The sequence below is a fragment of the Bactrocera oleae genome, chromosome 4, assembly GCF_042242935.1.
Source record: "Bactrocera oleae isolate idBacOlea1 chromosome 4, idBacOlea1, whole genome shotgun sequence".
NCBI lineage: Eukaryota > Metazoa > Arthropoda > Insecta > Diptera > Tephritidae > Bactrocera > Bactrocera oleae.
Window position 1 is genome coordinate 15,681,902 of NC_091538.1, and position 16,414 is coordinate 15,698,315.

The following is a 16,414-nucleotide window of genomic DNA, read 5'->3' on the forward strand; positions in this document are numbered from 1 at the left end:
GCCGGATCATAAAGGGGGAGCCGGCAAACAACTGGCTGATGAACTTGCCCGCTCTACTGCTGTTTCTAGGATGGTGGGACCCAAACCCTGTATTACGATGGGTTCCCATACCATAAATGAGTTGCTCGGCGAGTAGGAGAGAGTGGCAGTAAGCAACAGGTATACGCCATGCAAAGCTGCTAATACAAGGTTATAACCTAACAACTGAATACATAAGATCGTTAGATTTTTAATTCTCTGTCATAAAACCAATACCCTTTAATTTTATGGTCACGATTACCTAGTCACCAAACTTTTATATGTACATATTGGATGTGACCCATTTGTATACAAAATTCAGAAACATTCATTTATTGAATGGGTCAACCAATTTCCTATATCAATAGTATATAAAATTTAACTTATAATTAAAATTGTATCAGTATTTTAACAAATTTTTTTACTGAATATAATATTTCGAAATCAAATTAAATAAAACTGAATTTTCGAAATATTCGGTCGGTTATTAAAAGTCGATCCGAAACGAATACGAATATTCGTTTCCGATACATCCGGTAACACCAATCAGCTGTCAGTTTTTACGCGAATATTCTCGATTTTGATTTTGTCTGTCAACAGCCACACGGAACGTGATTTGATAGAAAACTGCTCTGCCTCTGAATTTGGCGAAACCAACTGCTCGGAGAAATTTTTTTAACGTTGTATTGAATAAATATTTAGTGTTTAACTAATTTAGTAAATTGTTTAGTGAATAAAAAAATGGCAAAGTGGGGTGAAGGTGATCCACGTTGGATTGTTGAAGAACGCCCTGACGCAACGAATGTCAACAATTGGCATTGGACTGAAAAAAATGCTACACCTTGGTCTAAGGACCGTTTAGCACAATTATTTCAAGGACTTAAGATTGGTAAATATTTTGCAAATGCACTTTCATTCAAAAACTTATTGTGGAAATAATGTGACAATTATTAATTGGATGTTGCAGGAAAAGATGGAATCGAATGTATTGTAGATAATGTTGACGATTGCGCTGGTGAAGCTACAGTTAACAATCGTAAAGGGAAACTCATATTTTTCTACGAATGGAAATTGGTACTAAAATGGACTGGAAAATTATTAAATAATAGCAAATTAGAGCATAAAGGTAAAATAACTATACCGAATTTGTCCGAAGAAAACGATTTAGATGATATAGAAATAACCATTACCATTGATGAGTCCAACGATGAATCAGAAAACCTGAAACAGTTCATGTATAATATTGGACGAGACGTTGTACGGAAACAGATCGAGTTGTATATCAAGGAATTAAAAGAGGAATATTCCAAAAATTTAATACTTCCTAAGAAGGGCGAAGAAAATACCGTAGTCTCTCCAAAGATTAAACAAGCTTGTTCCAGTATAGCAGCGGAAGCTAATTTATCGAATAGTGCAAATACAGTGAAAGCCAGTGATAAATCAGCGAATAATGTTGGCTGTAAGTTAGACGTAAGGACATTAAGAATGGCTGTTGAGTTCAATTGTAGTGCGAACGACTTATATAACGCCTTGACAAAAGAGGATATGTTAACTGCTTTCACTCGTGCACCAGTTAAAATAGTGCCAACGCGCGGTGGAGAGTAAGTGTTATATTTGATTGTGCATAAGAATATTTACTACATTTTTATACTTTACAGATTCGTATTGTATGGCGGCAATGTGCTCGGTAAGTTCGAAGAACTGGTACCGGAAAAGAAAATCCAACAAACTTGGCGACTTAAAAACTGGCCCTCAGGTCACTACTCCCAGGTTGTGATAGACTTGGATGAGACGGTAAAACATAATAATTTTTTGCTAAATATTTGTCTTGATTATAAGTTAATCATATATTCATAATTTTTATGCAGAAAAACAACACCCAATTGAAGCTAACACAAACTGGCATTCCTGCGTCCGAATATGATGCTATGACCACAAATTGGCACCGTTACTACTGGGAGAGCATTAAGCAAACGTTTGGCTTTGGCTTATCTATATCGGGTTTGTGGTAAAACTAGTTAGTTGTGTTAGGCGTTTGGTAGTATAAAAAAAACATGTAAACAAAAACCTCATTGCCCATAGACGTATATATATGAATATGTATATTGAATGAGCAACAGCAACATAAAAACAACACAAAAGCTGCACTCTTATAGGTTATTTAAATAAATATATTCCGTTTATAATTTATTTATAAACGCTTTAGAACCAGCAAGTTTCGAGTGTGCTTGGTGACGGCTTCAACTATTTATAGCTGGTCGTCCCTTTTTCTTACGCAAAATATAAAACAACAATGGGGAAAATTGCTTAATTTCAATGCATATACTAATCTTTGGATAAAAAAAGTTTGAACAAAGTAATTAAATCAATGTATAATATATTTTAACTTGGGCACATGTATTAAATATCTCGATTTGTATATTTTATTTGAGAAATTAGTTTGTCGATGTAATTTCTGAAAACAAAAAGTCGCAAATAAACGAAAGATCTGGCCACAGTTTGAAGGCAATATATAAGTAGAGTTTTTTTTTATTATTGGATTAGGGTGGGTTGAGAGTCACGACTATTGTCAAAAATTTATGAAATACGCGCCAAGGGGAACTGAAAATCGATCGTAGGCCCACGACAGTCGTGTCTACGCAACCGAGACGAACCCGCATTTTTATACGGCAACTGACTGTTAACTCATTAGCATTCCTTCATATTACCTGAGGGATGTTTTTTGTCGATACTACAACAACGGCATCTTTACTGTGATTAAGTAACTTTAAGAGCGATGAGTTTTAAAAGTTGGTATAGTTGTTGTAATTGTTGGTTATATGTAATAGCAAAAATATTACCCACACATTTTAAAGAGTTTTGCAGATTCATTGATTCAATGTAAATATAATGCTGATCACTTCTACGAAAGTGGAGTCTACCAAGCCGTATCGAATACTGATTTTCATCCAATTAAGGCCTGTCAGCATTCTATAAAAATACTTATGTGGTAAAATTTTTTATGCGACTGCAACAACCACAACATCAACCAACCAGATATAAATCCGTGTTCTTGGTAGTTACGTAGACGCGATTGTCGTGTTTACTAGGTGATTTAGTTTTATTGAAATAAATTCTCGAGTGAATTTGATTTTACAAATTGTTTAAAAAATAAATACCGTTCTATTAAGCAACAACGATATGGCAACATTTTCGAAAGTTCAAATAATGAGCTTTCACACCGAATAACATTTCAAACAGCCTAAGTGAATAGTAACTAAATGTAAGCAAAGCTGCTGCTCAGTACATTACAACTACAACACATTAGAGAAACAATGAGAGCAAACAACGTGTCGTGCTACCACCTTGCTGCAGTTGTGTGTGTCTGTATTCATTCATTCATTCATTAAGTTAACATAACCACCTCCCAATGCATTAAGATTGCTGTGATGTTTCAGTGATGACAGAGAAACAGAATGCGAGAGAGCAAGAGCATCATCACAATAGATACAGAGTTGTGTTTGAAATTCCAATGGACACTTGCCACTAGTACACCCACCCAAACGGTGGACACCACAACACACACACGCACACAATCACACGTGCGCAAATTAAGCTTACACACAGCATCCTGATTTGATTTGAGAGAGGGCAAGAGAGCGAGAGAGAGTGTTCAATTGAAAGACTAAAGACTGATTACTTGCTCCGTTGGTGGTACACATTCAGTCCCGGATGAGATTTGAAGCAATAAACTTGAGTTTTATAATAAGCGTATACATTTAGGCGTATCAGCACTTACTTACTTACCTATTTACTTATATCATATTAAGTGCATAAAATGTGATTTAAATAAATTAAGTAAAACAAAAAAATTATAGAATAATTATTGGTGTATAGTGAATAACTGTATTAAAAAACGCTTATACACACATGTGTCGAATGAAAGCATCGCTGAAAAGTAAGTGAAAATTGTGAAAAAAATGTGTTTAGAAATTGCTCCGATTGTTGAGCATAAAAGCTGAAAAATAGGGATACCCACAGCCAAGCCTGTGAGGCAGTTTAGTTGAATTAATGTCACGGTGGTTGTATGGCACTCACACACACACATACATGTAGTGTTATGTATGCGCATATGTAGCGTCGTGTAACTGCGAGGATGTGGATTAGCAGCGGATTTATGAACGGAAAATTGGAAAATGTAATTACAAAAATGTTATTCTAAAATTTAATTAAACAAAGTGCAAGAATAAATACTTTCATAAATGTGCAGGTGCATGTGTGCCATTGTGCGTGTATATGTGTATGGAGAGTGGGTCAAAGTGTGAAAAAATTTTAAATCCATTAAGATAAAACATACATTAATACATGTATATATGTATGTGTGTATGTTTGTGTGTTGCACTAGCACGGCATTTTTTCAGCAGCAGCAACGCTATCAACTAACGCAACGCATCTAGTTGGCTATTAGGGAGCGGCAATTTCTATAGGCAGAACAAGCAAAGTGTATGTGAACGCTTACCACACACACACATGTACACATACAGTTTGCTTTTAACACAACAGCATATGTGTACATCACTATGCTGTTGTTGTTATTTATGCTGTTGCTGTTGAAGGGCTGCTGTTCCTGCTCCTGCTCCTCGCGCTGCTGCCGTTAATGTAGTGTTAGACTCGTCGATAACAGGGAACATACGTACAGCTGTTATAAGCCAGCGCACATATTTATACACCAAGCCATATATAAATACTGGGATGTCCGTTATTTCCCCAAGTTGTTTTTTTTTTGCCAAAGACCCCTGAAGTCTCAGTTTTAGTCCTAAAAATTGATATTACGTAAACAAGCGCCTTATTTTCAATTTAAACCGTGCCTAAATCGTTTTACTTTTCCCTTATATATAACATGGATTTTTTTTGATCTTTTGCATTAAACAAGTAAACCTACAGCTTTGAAAAGAGAATATTATAATACAAAATTTAAGTCTCTAAAACAAAGGGGGGAGTGTTTTTTTCCATAAAACGGTCCGTTTAAATGTTATACGCAGTTAAAGTTGTGCATCAAATATACTGTGCATTCATACAAGTGATCTATGGTATACATGCTGTGTTGCTCATACCACATGGTGTACATGAATGCTGTACATTTGATATATAACTTTAACTGTGTATAACCTTTGAAAGATTGGTTTTATGGAGGAAATTATCTAAATATTTTTTTACAGCGTTAAATTTTGTGTTAGAATACCATTTTGTAAAATTGTAGGTTTACATGTTTAATAAAAAATATTTAAAAATGTCATGTTACAAACAATGAATACACGATTTGGGCATGATATTTATCGAAAATAATGAGCTTTATGGCGTTGAAAAATTATTTTAGGGCAAAAACCGAAACTTCAGGTCACGTTGCGGACACCCTAATACATATCTATGTTTATAGGTACTAAACATACATACGCTATATATTTGTATTTTTAAGTGTCGTAGGTGAATGTATGTAAGCGGACAGATTTCTGTGTGTTCGCGCGCTTGCGTGCGTGCATGTATTTGTGTGTCTGTGTGTGTGTGTGTGTTTAAGTGCTTTTCCAGTGCTCTCATTTTGATTAACTTTGTGAATTAGTAAAGTGTGGTGACGGGCAATACAATGGCAGCTGTAGCAACAACAAAAACAACAGTGACAACAATAATGCCAACAACAACTGTAAATAATAAGAAAACAATATAAACAATAACAATAACAAAATAACACTTAGCACCACCGTAATATCAACAGCATATATTAACAATCATACAATAACAACAACAATAAAAATAACCACAACAACAATATAAATAACAACAACAACTATTGTATTATCGCCTAACAGCAGCAACAACGCCAAACGCAAACAAAATAAACAATCATTCGCATCCGCGTACATGTATTCATAAATACATACATACATACAGATGTATGTACATCGGTTATATGCCATTTGTTGAGACGTGAAATCGCCCGCATGACAGCCAGCTTGACAGTGCGGCAGTAGGACACAAGACAGGAACTCCTTTATTTGCATGTAAAATGAACTGTCAAACTGTGGCGTTAACAAAAGCGGCAATGCGACGAGTTCGCATGAGAAACGACGACGACAACAGTTACACAAACGATAAGAGCAACAACAATAACGGCCAACTGCAGACAAAAGTATTGGCTGGAGCAGCAGCAACGGCAGCAGCAGCAGTAACAAAGTTGGAGGCAGTGGCAACGCTAGCACGCACAATCACAATCACAATGCGGTAGGTCCCTATCTATCTATAATCGTACAAATCATCCATTTGTATTGAATGTTAACAGCTATGAAATGTGTTACACACACATACATACATATACGTCAATATTTACATGCTGCGATGAGTGCGCGCAGGCAGTGCACCTATTTGTATGCTATTAAAAATGCATTAGTAGCGCTGTCATGCATTCTGGGTGAGGCCTGCATAACTTTGAGAGATTAGTATGCAAAATGTAGATTTGATAAGGAATACGTATTGAGTTTTACCATTAGTGAAAAGTGAGAATATTAATGAAAAACAAAAAAAGACGCATGACCGCTATATCCTTTATTCGTCGGATCTGAACAATTTGTTCGGAGTTTATACTGCTGCCTTAGACAATAACCCATGCCAAATTTTGTGAAAGTATCTTGTCAAATAAAAAAGTTTTCCATACTAGGACATGATTTTAATCGGTCAGTTTGTATGGCAGCCATATCTTATAGGTGTTTGATATCGGCAATTCCTACGAATGAGCAACTTCTTGCGAAGGAAACGACGTGTGCAAAATTTTAACTCGATAACTCAAAAAACTGACTAATTCGGGAAAATACAGAGAGGCGGACATAGCTAAATCGAGTTTTGATTTAAAATTATACTTTCTAAAATAAGTGTACCAGTAATAAATGCTTAAATTGTCTTCAAAAGCCATGTAACCCTGTAAAATATCGTCGGCAGCTATTTTTCAGATAAGATTTCGATTTAAGAAACATAGATTAATTCAAAAAGCTGATTCAGAAGCTGAATTGCTTCAAAATATTCCGCAGCCCTGTAAAAGTTCAATTTCGACCTACTTTGTTTAGCCTAGTTGTGGTCGGACCTTTTTAAAATGTTTCTTGGATTACCTTGCATTAATAATGACCTCGGGAGATTCCTCAAAGAGTGATATGTATGCTTTTGGTCTTTGCCAAAAATCTCTAGGAGACTGAGCGAGTTTGGGTATTTATGGAAAACAAAAACAAAAAACTAGTATGTAATCGATGTTGCAAAATCCCCTAAGTATGGTGCTCTCTGATATTTTGTAGTAAAAAATTGTATCAATATTTTCTTCTTTGTTGCAATTTCTGAAACTCTCTTCCAAGCTAAACTGTGAACCTACATATAAATAGATACAGTTGGTTGAAAAGTTTCTGCGCTCGAAATGAAAAAATACTGTTTTTGGTACGAAATATATTTTTTTATTCAATATAATCTCCCTTAACTTCAATACACTTATTCCAATGATCCTTAAATAATTTTATGCCATCCCTATAATGACTTTCCGCAAGCTCTGCAAAATACCCTTCCGAAAAATGCTCGCCACGAAGGAATTGTTTCAGGTTTCTGCAGAGAAAGTAGTCGCTGTTCGTACTTTAATTCGTTGAATTTTGTCATTGTTAAAACACCTTTGTGAGCAGGTGCATTGTCTTGATAAAAAATTAGTTTTTTGTGCTGCAAACCAGGTTTTTTCTCACGAATTTTTTCATACAGCTTATAAAAAATACTGCAATACTGCGCAAACAGAGTTGATTGTTTTACCTTTCTGCAGAAAATCAATCAACAAAATTCCTTTTGCATCCCAAAAACTGATGCCATAACCTTCTTTGCTGATCGTTGTGACTTCACCTGCTTTGGAACCGAACAACCAGCTTCAGTCCACTGTAAACGTTCTTATTTCAATTTAGGATCATGGTGGTAGACAGAAGGACATGTAACTTTGCATGTGCTCTCATGACAAATGTACCAACTTGAGGAAAACAATGTGGAGCTAGTATTGCTCTTTCTTGGTGAGAGCAGAAGCTTTGCAGCCAACCTGTAAATACAATATAGATTTTTCGGTAACATGACTTAGTCGCTAGACTATCACTGTTAGATGCTAGAATTTTATAAAATTCACTGCTGGTATTCCTAGACACAAGGAGTACTCTGCTCATAAATCTGAAGAAATTCAATAGAATATGCGAAAATATGAGTCAAAGTTGACATATTCTGCATCAGTATTGGACACGGCATTTATAACAATTCCACAATAGCTTGGCCTCTACACCACGGAAATGTTATGCTTCAAAGATTAAACAATCATGATGTGAGTTGTTATTGACATTTGCGAAAATCAATAGAATAAACTTGATTTTCTATGTTTCTGCAGAAATATTTGCATAATACTTTTCAGTCAGTTAAAATAAACGCACATATCAGCTGTACATGCAACATCCGGCATAGTTGCAACTGCCGCTTACACCATCGAATCGATCAACATATCGGATGTGTTGAATTGGAAGTGAAACTTCCGTCATTCATTCATTTTGCTGCAAGTACCCATTGCAGTTATTACAGTCGTAGCAATATGGCGTGGTATCGGCATTCGATGGGCAGTGCTTTCAAATCTTGATATACCTTTTTCGTCTTTGCTTGAATGCAACAAAAGAATAACTCAACAAGAAAATTGTATGACGTTTATGTTATTCCAGTTATATGTTTATGTTTATTATACTAATTTGTTCGATTCGCCACTCTGCAAGGCTTTGTAACTTGTTTTGAGATTATTCTTTTTTTCTGACGTAATTCGTTGTAGTCCTTGTTATCTCCTTAAAAAACACCATAACATTTTATACTCTTTTGAATCGATATACCGATTTGAACAATCTTTGGTCATAAGTTGGCCATAAGCGCACTATTCGGGCAAAGTTTCACCTGAATACATTAATTGGCTCTTGATTTGTATACTGGAAAGTGAATGAATCAGATGGATTTTATGTATTTTTACAGTGATCATAGCGGCGCTTAAAGGATTTGTCCTGACCTAACCTAACCGCATTTGGGTATTGTATCTTAAGTGCTATAGGGAATACATATATACATTAAACCTCTTAGAGGGACACGGCCATTTTTTCAAAATTTTTAACCTAGAAGTGATCCTTGCTACTGCAATAGCCTGTGCCAATTTACAGTTTTATATCTTAATATAGTACTTATTTATGGCACTTTAGGGTTTCGTTTAATGGTATTTTGTAGGCGTGGCAGTGGTTCGATTGCGCCGCTTACACAAAGTTAAGGAATCCATATAAATATGTAATCATTTTCCGGATCAACTCCGAATTTTCGCAAAATATTATCAAATATAAGTACATTTGATGTATTATATATGCAAAAAAAAAATCGATTTTTTTCAAATCAACAATTGTGTATAACCCCTTGACAGACTTGGTTTTAACACGAATTCTTTTCTATTTGCAAAGTTGATCCGACTATCATAGACTTAACTTGTTACTTACCGATTCAAACAGAGTTACATCGCCGAAATGGCAGTACCTTGTAGGCTTAAGTCGGCAGTAAAGCAGGAACTGGCTGTCGTAGGAATTAGACTGTCATATAACCTTGCTAGAGCTTAAGAATATTCAGAGTTTTAAACCTAAAATTTCATACTGGAGAGTATACCTACATGCATATCATCACTAATGTCTCTTATGCCTTACAGATCCAGTTAATGTGTAACACATTCGTACGCTTTGCACGAAGCTTAATCATCTGGGTACTTGGCAACAAAAGCTTTAATTAAAGAACAACAGCAATACATATGTATATTTGCACAAAACTATCAGTGGAATAATTAAAACTAAACAAGCAAAACAAGCAAAACAAAAACAAAAAAAAAACATAACAACAAAAAAACCGAAAGCAACAACAAAAAAAGGAAAATTATAATTGTAACTAACACGAAACACACAACAACAACAAATCAAAATGGGCCCGTTATTTTTTGCTCGTCTGGCAATGCCGGCGCATGGGCCGCCCAGCATATTGGAACCGCTGGCACCGTCATTCCGGACAACGACAACATCGACGACGACGACCACAACCACAACTACGACAACTACAACAACATTAGCGCCATCTGTATTCACCGCTATGTTGGACAATGTGACCACAGTGATTATCTTAGATAATGAAATAGCACAAAATCAAACAAATATCACCAGTATCTTCGGGCCGAAGGGACCTAGCTATTCCATCTCATCAATGGTGTTCATGGGCTTAATTGCCGCCATACTTAGCTTGCTAACAGTGGCGGGCAATGTTATGGTTATGATCTCATTTAAAATCGACAAACAACTACAAACAATCAGTAATTACTTTCTTTTCTCATTGGCCATTGCCGATTTTGCAATCGGGCTCATATCAATGCCACTGTTTGCTGTCACCACCATACTAGGCTATTGGCCATTGGGTCCACATATCTGCGATACATGGCTCGCACTGGATTATCTCGCATCGAATGCATCCGTATTGAATTTGTTGATCATCAGTTTTGATCGTTACTTTAGTGTCACACGACCTTTGACATATCGCGCTAAACGTACCACCAATCGAGCAGCGGTCATGATTGGCGCTGCATGGGGCGTAAGTCTGCTGTTGTGGCCGCCGTGGATTTACAGTTGGCCATATATTGAGGGACAACGTACGGTACCGCAATATGAGTGCTATATACAGTTTATCGAGACCAATCAATACATTACGTTTGGCACAGCGTTGGCGGCTTTCTATTTTCCAGTAACGATTATGTGCGTGCTATACTATCGCATTTGGCGTGAGACGAAGAAGCGACAGAAGGACTTGCCCAATCTGCAGGCGGGAAAGAAGGACTCTTCGAAACGCTCGAACTCAAGGTAAGCGCTTGATGTTTCAATGTTTCTAACATATACATCCCAAAACTATTGCAACGTTTTGTACTCTTTTTAGCGACGAAAATACTGCTGTAAACCACACGGGCATCTTGCCTTTTGGCAATACTGGTGATGGTCATGATTGGCGGCGTCCGCGCTCCGAATCTTCTGCCGATGCTGAAAGTGTTTATATGACTAATGTGGTCATCGATACCGGTTATCATGGTCTACATTCACGCAGATCAAGTGTGAGTATTGTGTAGTTTATATTGTTTTCATTAAGAGAAGCTTCAAACTTTTAAAACGTTTTTATTGTAGGTATTATTTTTAACCTATATTAATACTCTGTTTCCAAAAAGTTCAAAACTTATGTTTTAATAAATTTTTGTTATAATCTAAATTATATAAACACGAACTTCATGAAATTTTTTTAATTTCTAGAAAATTTCAACAAATTGCTTCTTTTTTATTATGTTTAAAAAAGAAAATTATATAATTATATATTAAAATAATATATTTTCTTAAATTAAGCTTACTCTTAGGTGATTGCCGCTCATATTTAAACTATGAAAACCATAGCTTTAAAGCAAAACAAGAAATAACGTTAACTTCGGCTACACCGAAGTTGCATTTCTTATGGCATAAAACTGTATAAAAGGATCTTTATAGGATCTTTTTAGAATATGTTCGGAGATTGTTACGTTGTTCTGGACAATAATCTATGCCGAATTGCCTGAAAATAATATCTCAAATAAGAAAGTTTTCCATATAAGGCCTGATTTTGCTCAGTCAGTTTATATGGCAGCTGTAAGCTATAGACGTCCGATCTGTACAATATGTTCAGAGAGTGCAGCGTTGCTTTGAGCGATAATATATGCCAAATTTCATGAATATATCTTGTCAGATAAAAAAGTTTTCCGTACAAGCACTTCATTTTGAACGGTCAGTTTGTATGGCAGTTTTTATGCTATAGTGGTCCGATCTGAACAATTTGACCAAATATTGTCGTGCTGTCTTAGAAAATAATAACATAAAATTGAAAACACCAATGTTATTTTTTTTTTTTCAAATTATTTAAAATTAAATTTAATGAATTTGCTGTAAGCTAGTTACAGAAAAAATCTGGTACTTGCATTTGTAAGTAAAGGGCTTTCATTATAGCCTACATTTAGGGTATAATTAGAAATATCTAAGTTTGAGCACACCTTAAAGAGCGCAATTCGCATAATTTTGAAAAATCGTGATTTTTTACATATTTTTACCGTTATAACTGTTTGACTAAGGGGTATAGCATTGTAGCGGGCATAAAATCATGTCAATCATCAAAATCATTCATTAATTTTTTTTGTCATGTAATCATTTATTCACAGAACTACTGAAACACTTATCAAGTTTGAATCTCAAGCTGATGAAAAATTAATTTTTTCGGTTAATTTTGTTGACTATAATAAACAAATCGTGCGATGTCTCGAGGGAAAAAATTAAAAAAAAAATTTCCTAGCTACAAATCAACATGAAACTTGTTTCTATGACTATAAGTTTAAGCGAAAAAAACGATTTTTTGACAATTCTACAGTGGCCATACCCTGTAATTTTAAAATTATTTCAGAATATTAAAAAATTTATATATCTATTTTGCTATTTTACTATAAGTCACCCTTTTTATCTAACAGATCAAAAGTACCAATACCATCAAAAAATCATATTCGTGCTTTGGTGGCATTAAGGAATGGTGTATCGCGTGGTGGCATTCTGGACGTGAAGAGTCCGATGATTTTCCCTATGAGTTAGAGGAACCTTCGGATTATGGGTAAATTAAAGAAACTTATTTATTGGTTAGTTGATAATATTAAGGCTATTTGATCTTTAATCGAAAACCGGGACTTTTATATACATAAATTTGTATAGTTTGCATAATTTTAGGCGCTCGCGCTAACCAATATTATTTATTATTTTTAGAAATCCATAAACAAACAGAATTTATTATCTGAATCAATTGAAAGAAGGGATTTTTATAAATTTTTTTGCTTGTGTAATTTTGGGCGCTGGCGCTAGCCATTATTATTAATTAATTTTTTATTGATTACTATAATTTCATATTTTTAGAAATGCTTTCTAAAAGCATTTATTAATCTTCACCTATCAATTTTCAATGTTTTTCCGAACACTTACAGTTGCACTTCCGTGAGCGTAGTACGCGACAACTACTCACTAGGCGGCAGCGCCTGTGGTGTACGTCCGCCAAGCATACTCTTACCCGATGTCTCACCCACACCACTACGCCCGCCCATGACACCACTCTCGCAACTGCAAGAGATCTCCTCGGCAACGGGTGCACGCGATTCACGCTCCTTACCCGGCAATAATCGCATCAGTTCACGTTCCGTAAGTCAAGATTCCGTTTATACAATACTAATACGGCTACCCTCGGATGGGGCTAGCGCCAATAATGGCCCAGATGCGCCATCAATCAAAATGATACACGAAGACGTATCGCTACCGATTATAAGCGCAGCACCGCCATCACGACGACCACTCTCATCACGTGATTCCGAATATAGTTTACCGCTGGGCAGACGCATGTCGCATGTATCACACGATGTACGCATACCGCTCAATGCGAAGGTAATACCCAAACAATTAGTCAAACATGTGCATGCCACATCGCGTGTCGCCGCCAAGAAGAAGAAGAAATCACAAGAGAAGCGTCAAGAATCCAAAGCGGCCAAAACGTTATCGGCCATCCTCTTAAGTTTTATCATCACCTGGACGCCATACAATATTTTGGTGCTAATCAAACCGCTTACCACATGTTCCGACTGCATACCGAATGAATTATGGCAGTTCTTTTATGCGCTATGCTACATTAATTCGACCATAAATCCGGTATGCTATGCACTGTGCAATGCATCCTTCCGCAAGACCTATATACGCATACTTACCTGCAAGTGGCACACACGCAATAGGGAGGGTATGACGCGTGGCGTGTACAACTGAGTAAGGCCTATGGAGGGGACGATTATGCGTCGCCGCGAGGGTAATGCTGGCCTCTTCGAATTGAAACAGTATCCTAAAATTAACACATAATAAAAGTGCAAGGGTATGCAATAAGCTAAGCGCTTGTTTGGCGTTCGGTGCGTTGCGGCACGTGTGAAGCTAACGGTTTTCGTGTCTATAGCTGGTGGGGAATATTAATGATATTGTGTATGTAGCATAGTATTTGTATATTAGCGTTTATATGTTTCAGTAATGTGGTTTAGATATTGTCTTTATATATATTAACAATAGCAGTACATAAGAATATATTGGTAAACACACATACATACTCACAGATATATACTACATAGGCATAAGGTGAGCAGTTGGTTTCCGGTTTGTTGAAACTGCGTGCTTACTTGCTTGCCACACATATGCATATGATTGTATGCATGTAAGCAGGGTTGCGAATTTTTAAATTAAAAATTAGATTTTAAATTTTTAGTTACGATTTTGGAATTAAAAATTAAATTAAAAACTTTTTTGTATAAAAAAAATTGATTTTAAATTTTTAATTAGGACTTTGAGATTAAAAATTGCATATTTAAGTGATAGATTTTTGGATTTAAAAATTTTTGGAATTTAAAATTTTGGAATTGAATTTTTAATCCCAAAATCGTAGTCAAAAATCATCAGAACTAAAAATTGATAGAAAGTTGATTTTTGAATATGAAGGCTCTTTGCGAACTCTAATTCAAAATAGTAGAACACAAAGTACGTAAACGCGAAAAATGTAAATTCAAAACATTTTTTTATTTTTAATTTTTAATTATAAATTTGGGGTTAGCATTTTTTTTTTTAATTTTTCAAACCGGTATTTGAAATTAATTTTGTTTACCCCGAAACGTCGGAGACCCTATTAATTTAATATATAAATGATAAGCTTGACTTGAATCTCTTTACGAAATTCGACATGGATTATTGTCCAAGGCAACCGTACAATCTCCGAACAAATTGTTCAGATCGGACCACTATATATAATAATAAATAAAGTTCTTGTATGGAAACTTTTTTATTTGTAGCTTCGGTGCAACCAAAGTTTGTGTTCTTTTTAAATTCGGTATTCTGGGGTTAGAACTTTTAAAATTATTTTTAAGTAATATTTGTGGGATTACAAAATAAAAGAAACAATTTATCTAAAAAAAGAATTCAATTTTTTTTTATGCATTATTTGCAACCCTGTATTTAAGTATATTTACTTATATGTGTATGTGTGCACCAGCTTGTAGATAATCGTAGATATATGTACATTTGGATATACATATATATATATTTTTTTTAAATGCATACATATGTGTATTGTATCACCTAGATTATAAAATTCTTATCTTTTGGCACCAACAAAAATGAAAAAACCAAATGTAACCAATATAACATTTAACCTAAGGACCTAAGTAAGGATAATTGTGTTATCTGGAAAGACTTGATTCCTTTATTTTTGTGTATATTTTGTTATAAGTATTCGCGCAATAGGAAACAATTTTATACCGCCAAAGTACTGATTTTTTAATAAATACTCGTAAATATAATTGAAAAATAATATATACCTATATATATAAAGTTTAGCGTAATTCCTAGAACAATAAAAAATCTAAAAAAAAATATAAACAAATTACTAATACATACACTCATGTATGTATAACACAAAGCATAAGTATATAAATTTCAAAACCGAAAATGTAATTGTTCGCATACCTGTGAGTACAGAAATAAGAACAACAAAAATAAAAAACAATAAATAACAAATCATTAGCGTAACTAGCTAATAAATTTAACTTCCTAAGCACATGCAAAATTATGCTCGTACATACAGGCGTTGACCTTTCCAAACCACACTTACATATAAATAAATAAAAGTGCATAAATATATAGTAGCATACCGTTGCACTAATATACCAGCATTTGCGCGCACCAGCAGGCATGCATACACACATACATGTCATATATAGTTATATATAGATAAGTGCTAATAGTATAAATTTATCCATATAATTTTCTATGTAAGTGTATGTGTGTGCGCGTGTAGAATTGCATGCTTACCATTTAAACACATACATATGTATAGGTGTGCACTTCCAGCTGCGCGTAAACTCCATTAGTCAACTGCAAACACATACCGTTAATCCGTTTCGTACGATTGCATATGTGCAATTTTGTGTACACAGTATCCTACCAACCCACATGGCACACTACAAACATACATACCAAAATAAAATAGCAGCAAAAGTTGGTTATTTATGTAGCAAAGGCATGCACAAACACACACTAATTTATTACTTTTATTGATTTTTCTTGTTTTGCACTTCAACAATGGAGTAACGGTTGGGTTTTAAAGTTTTCAATAACAAGTGTATTATTCGTCTCTGGTATTAGGGTGCATCGTATTAATTTTTATACACTTGCAATATGGAAGCAGTATTTTTAAAGCA

At 35.0% G+C, this 16,414-nt stretch overlaps 2 protein-coding genes across 2 annotated transcripts; both read left to right on the forward strand.

The window, feature by feature from the left end:
- Positions 1-598: 598 nt before the first annotated feature.
- On the forward strand, positions 599-2,534 carry LOC106618131 (activator of 90 kDa heat shock protein ATPase homolog 1). The gene is made up of 4 exons (XM_014235719.3): positions 599-907; positions 986-1,619; positions 1,677-1,812; positions 1,887-2,534. Exons 1-4 carry the CDS (start codon positions 760-762, stop codon positions 2,028-2,030), a joined length of 1,062 nt encoding a protein of 353 aa, XP_014091194.2. The 5' UTR covers positions 599-759; the 3' UTR covers positions 2,031-2,534.
- Positions 2,535-5,714: 3,180 nt separating this feature from the next.
- Positions 5,715-15,525, forward strand: mAChR-A (muscarinic Acetylcholine Receptor, A-type). The gene is made up of 5 exons (XM_036375514.2): positions 5,715-6,273; positions 9,764-10,952; positions 11,026-11,197; positions 12,623-12,759; positions 13,124-15,525. Exons 2-5 carry the CDS (start codon positions 10,030-10,032, stop codon positions 13,944-13,946), a joined length of 2,055 nt encoding a protein of 684 aa, XP_036231407.2. The 5' UTR covers positions 5,715-6,273; positions 9,764-10,029; the 3' UTR covers positions 13,947-15,525.
- The last annotated feature ends 889 nt before the right edge of the window (positions 15,526-16,414 follow it).

Excerpts from the sequence above, each read along its gene's own strand:
- LOC106618131 (XM_014235719.3), top strand. The coding sequence starts at position 760 with ATGGCAAAGTGGGGTGAAGGTGATCCACGTTGGATTGTTGAAGAACGC. Across the intron at positions 908-985 it reads ATTTCAAGGACTTAAGATTG|GAAAAGATGGAATCGAATGT; the intron begins GTAAATATTTTG and ends TGGATGTTGCAG. Across the intron at positions 1,620-1,676 it reads GTGCCAACGCGCGGTGGAGA|ATTCGTATTGTATGGCGGCA; the intron begins GTAAGTGTTATA and ends TATACTTTACAG.
- mAChR-A (XM_036375514.2), top strand. The coding sequence starts at position 10,030 with ATGGGCCCGTTATTTTTTGCTCGTCTGGCAATGCCGGCGCATGGGCCG. Across the intron at positions 11,198-12,622 it reads TACATTCACGCAGATCAAGT|ATCAAAAGTACCAATACCAT; the intron begins GTGAGTATTGTG and ends TTTATCTAACAG. Across the intron at positions 12,760-13,123 it reads GAGGAACCTTCGGATTATGG|TTGCACTTCCGTGAGCGTAG; the intron begins GTAAATTAAAGA and ends GAACACTTACAG.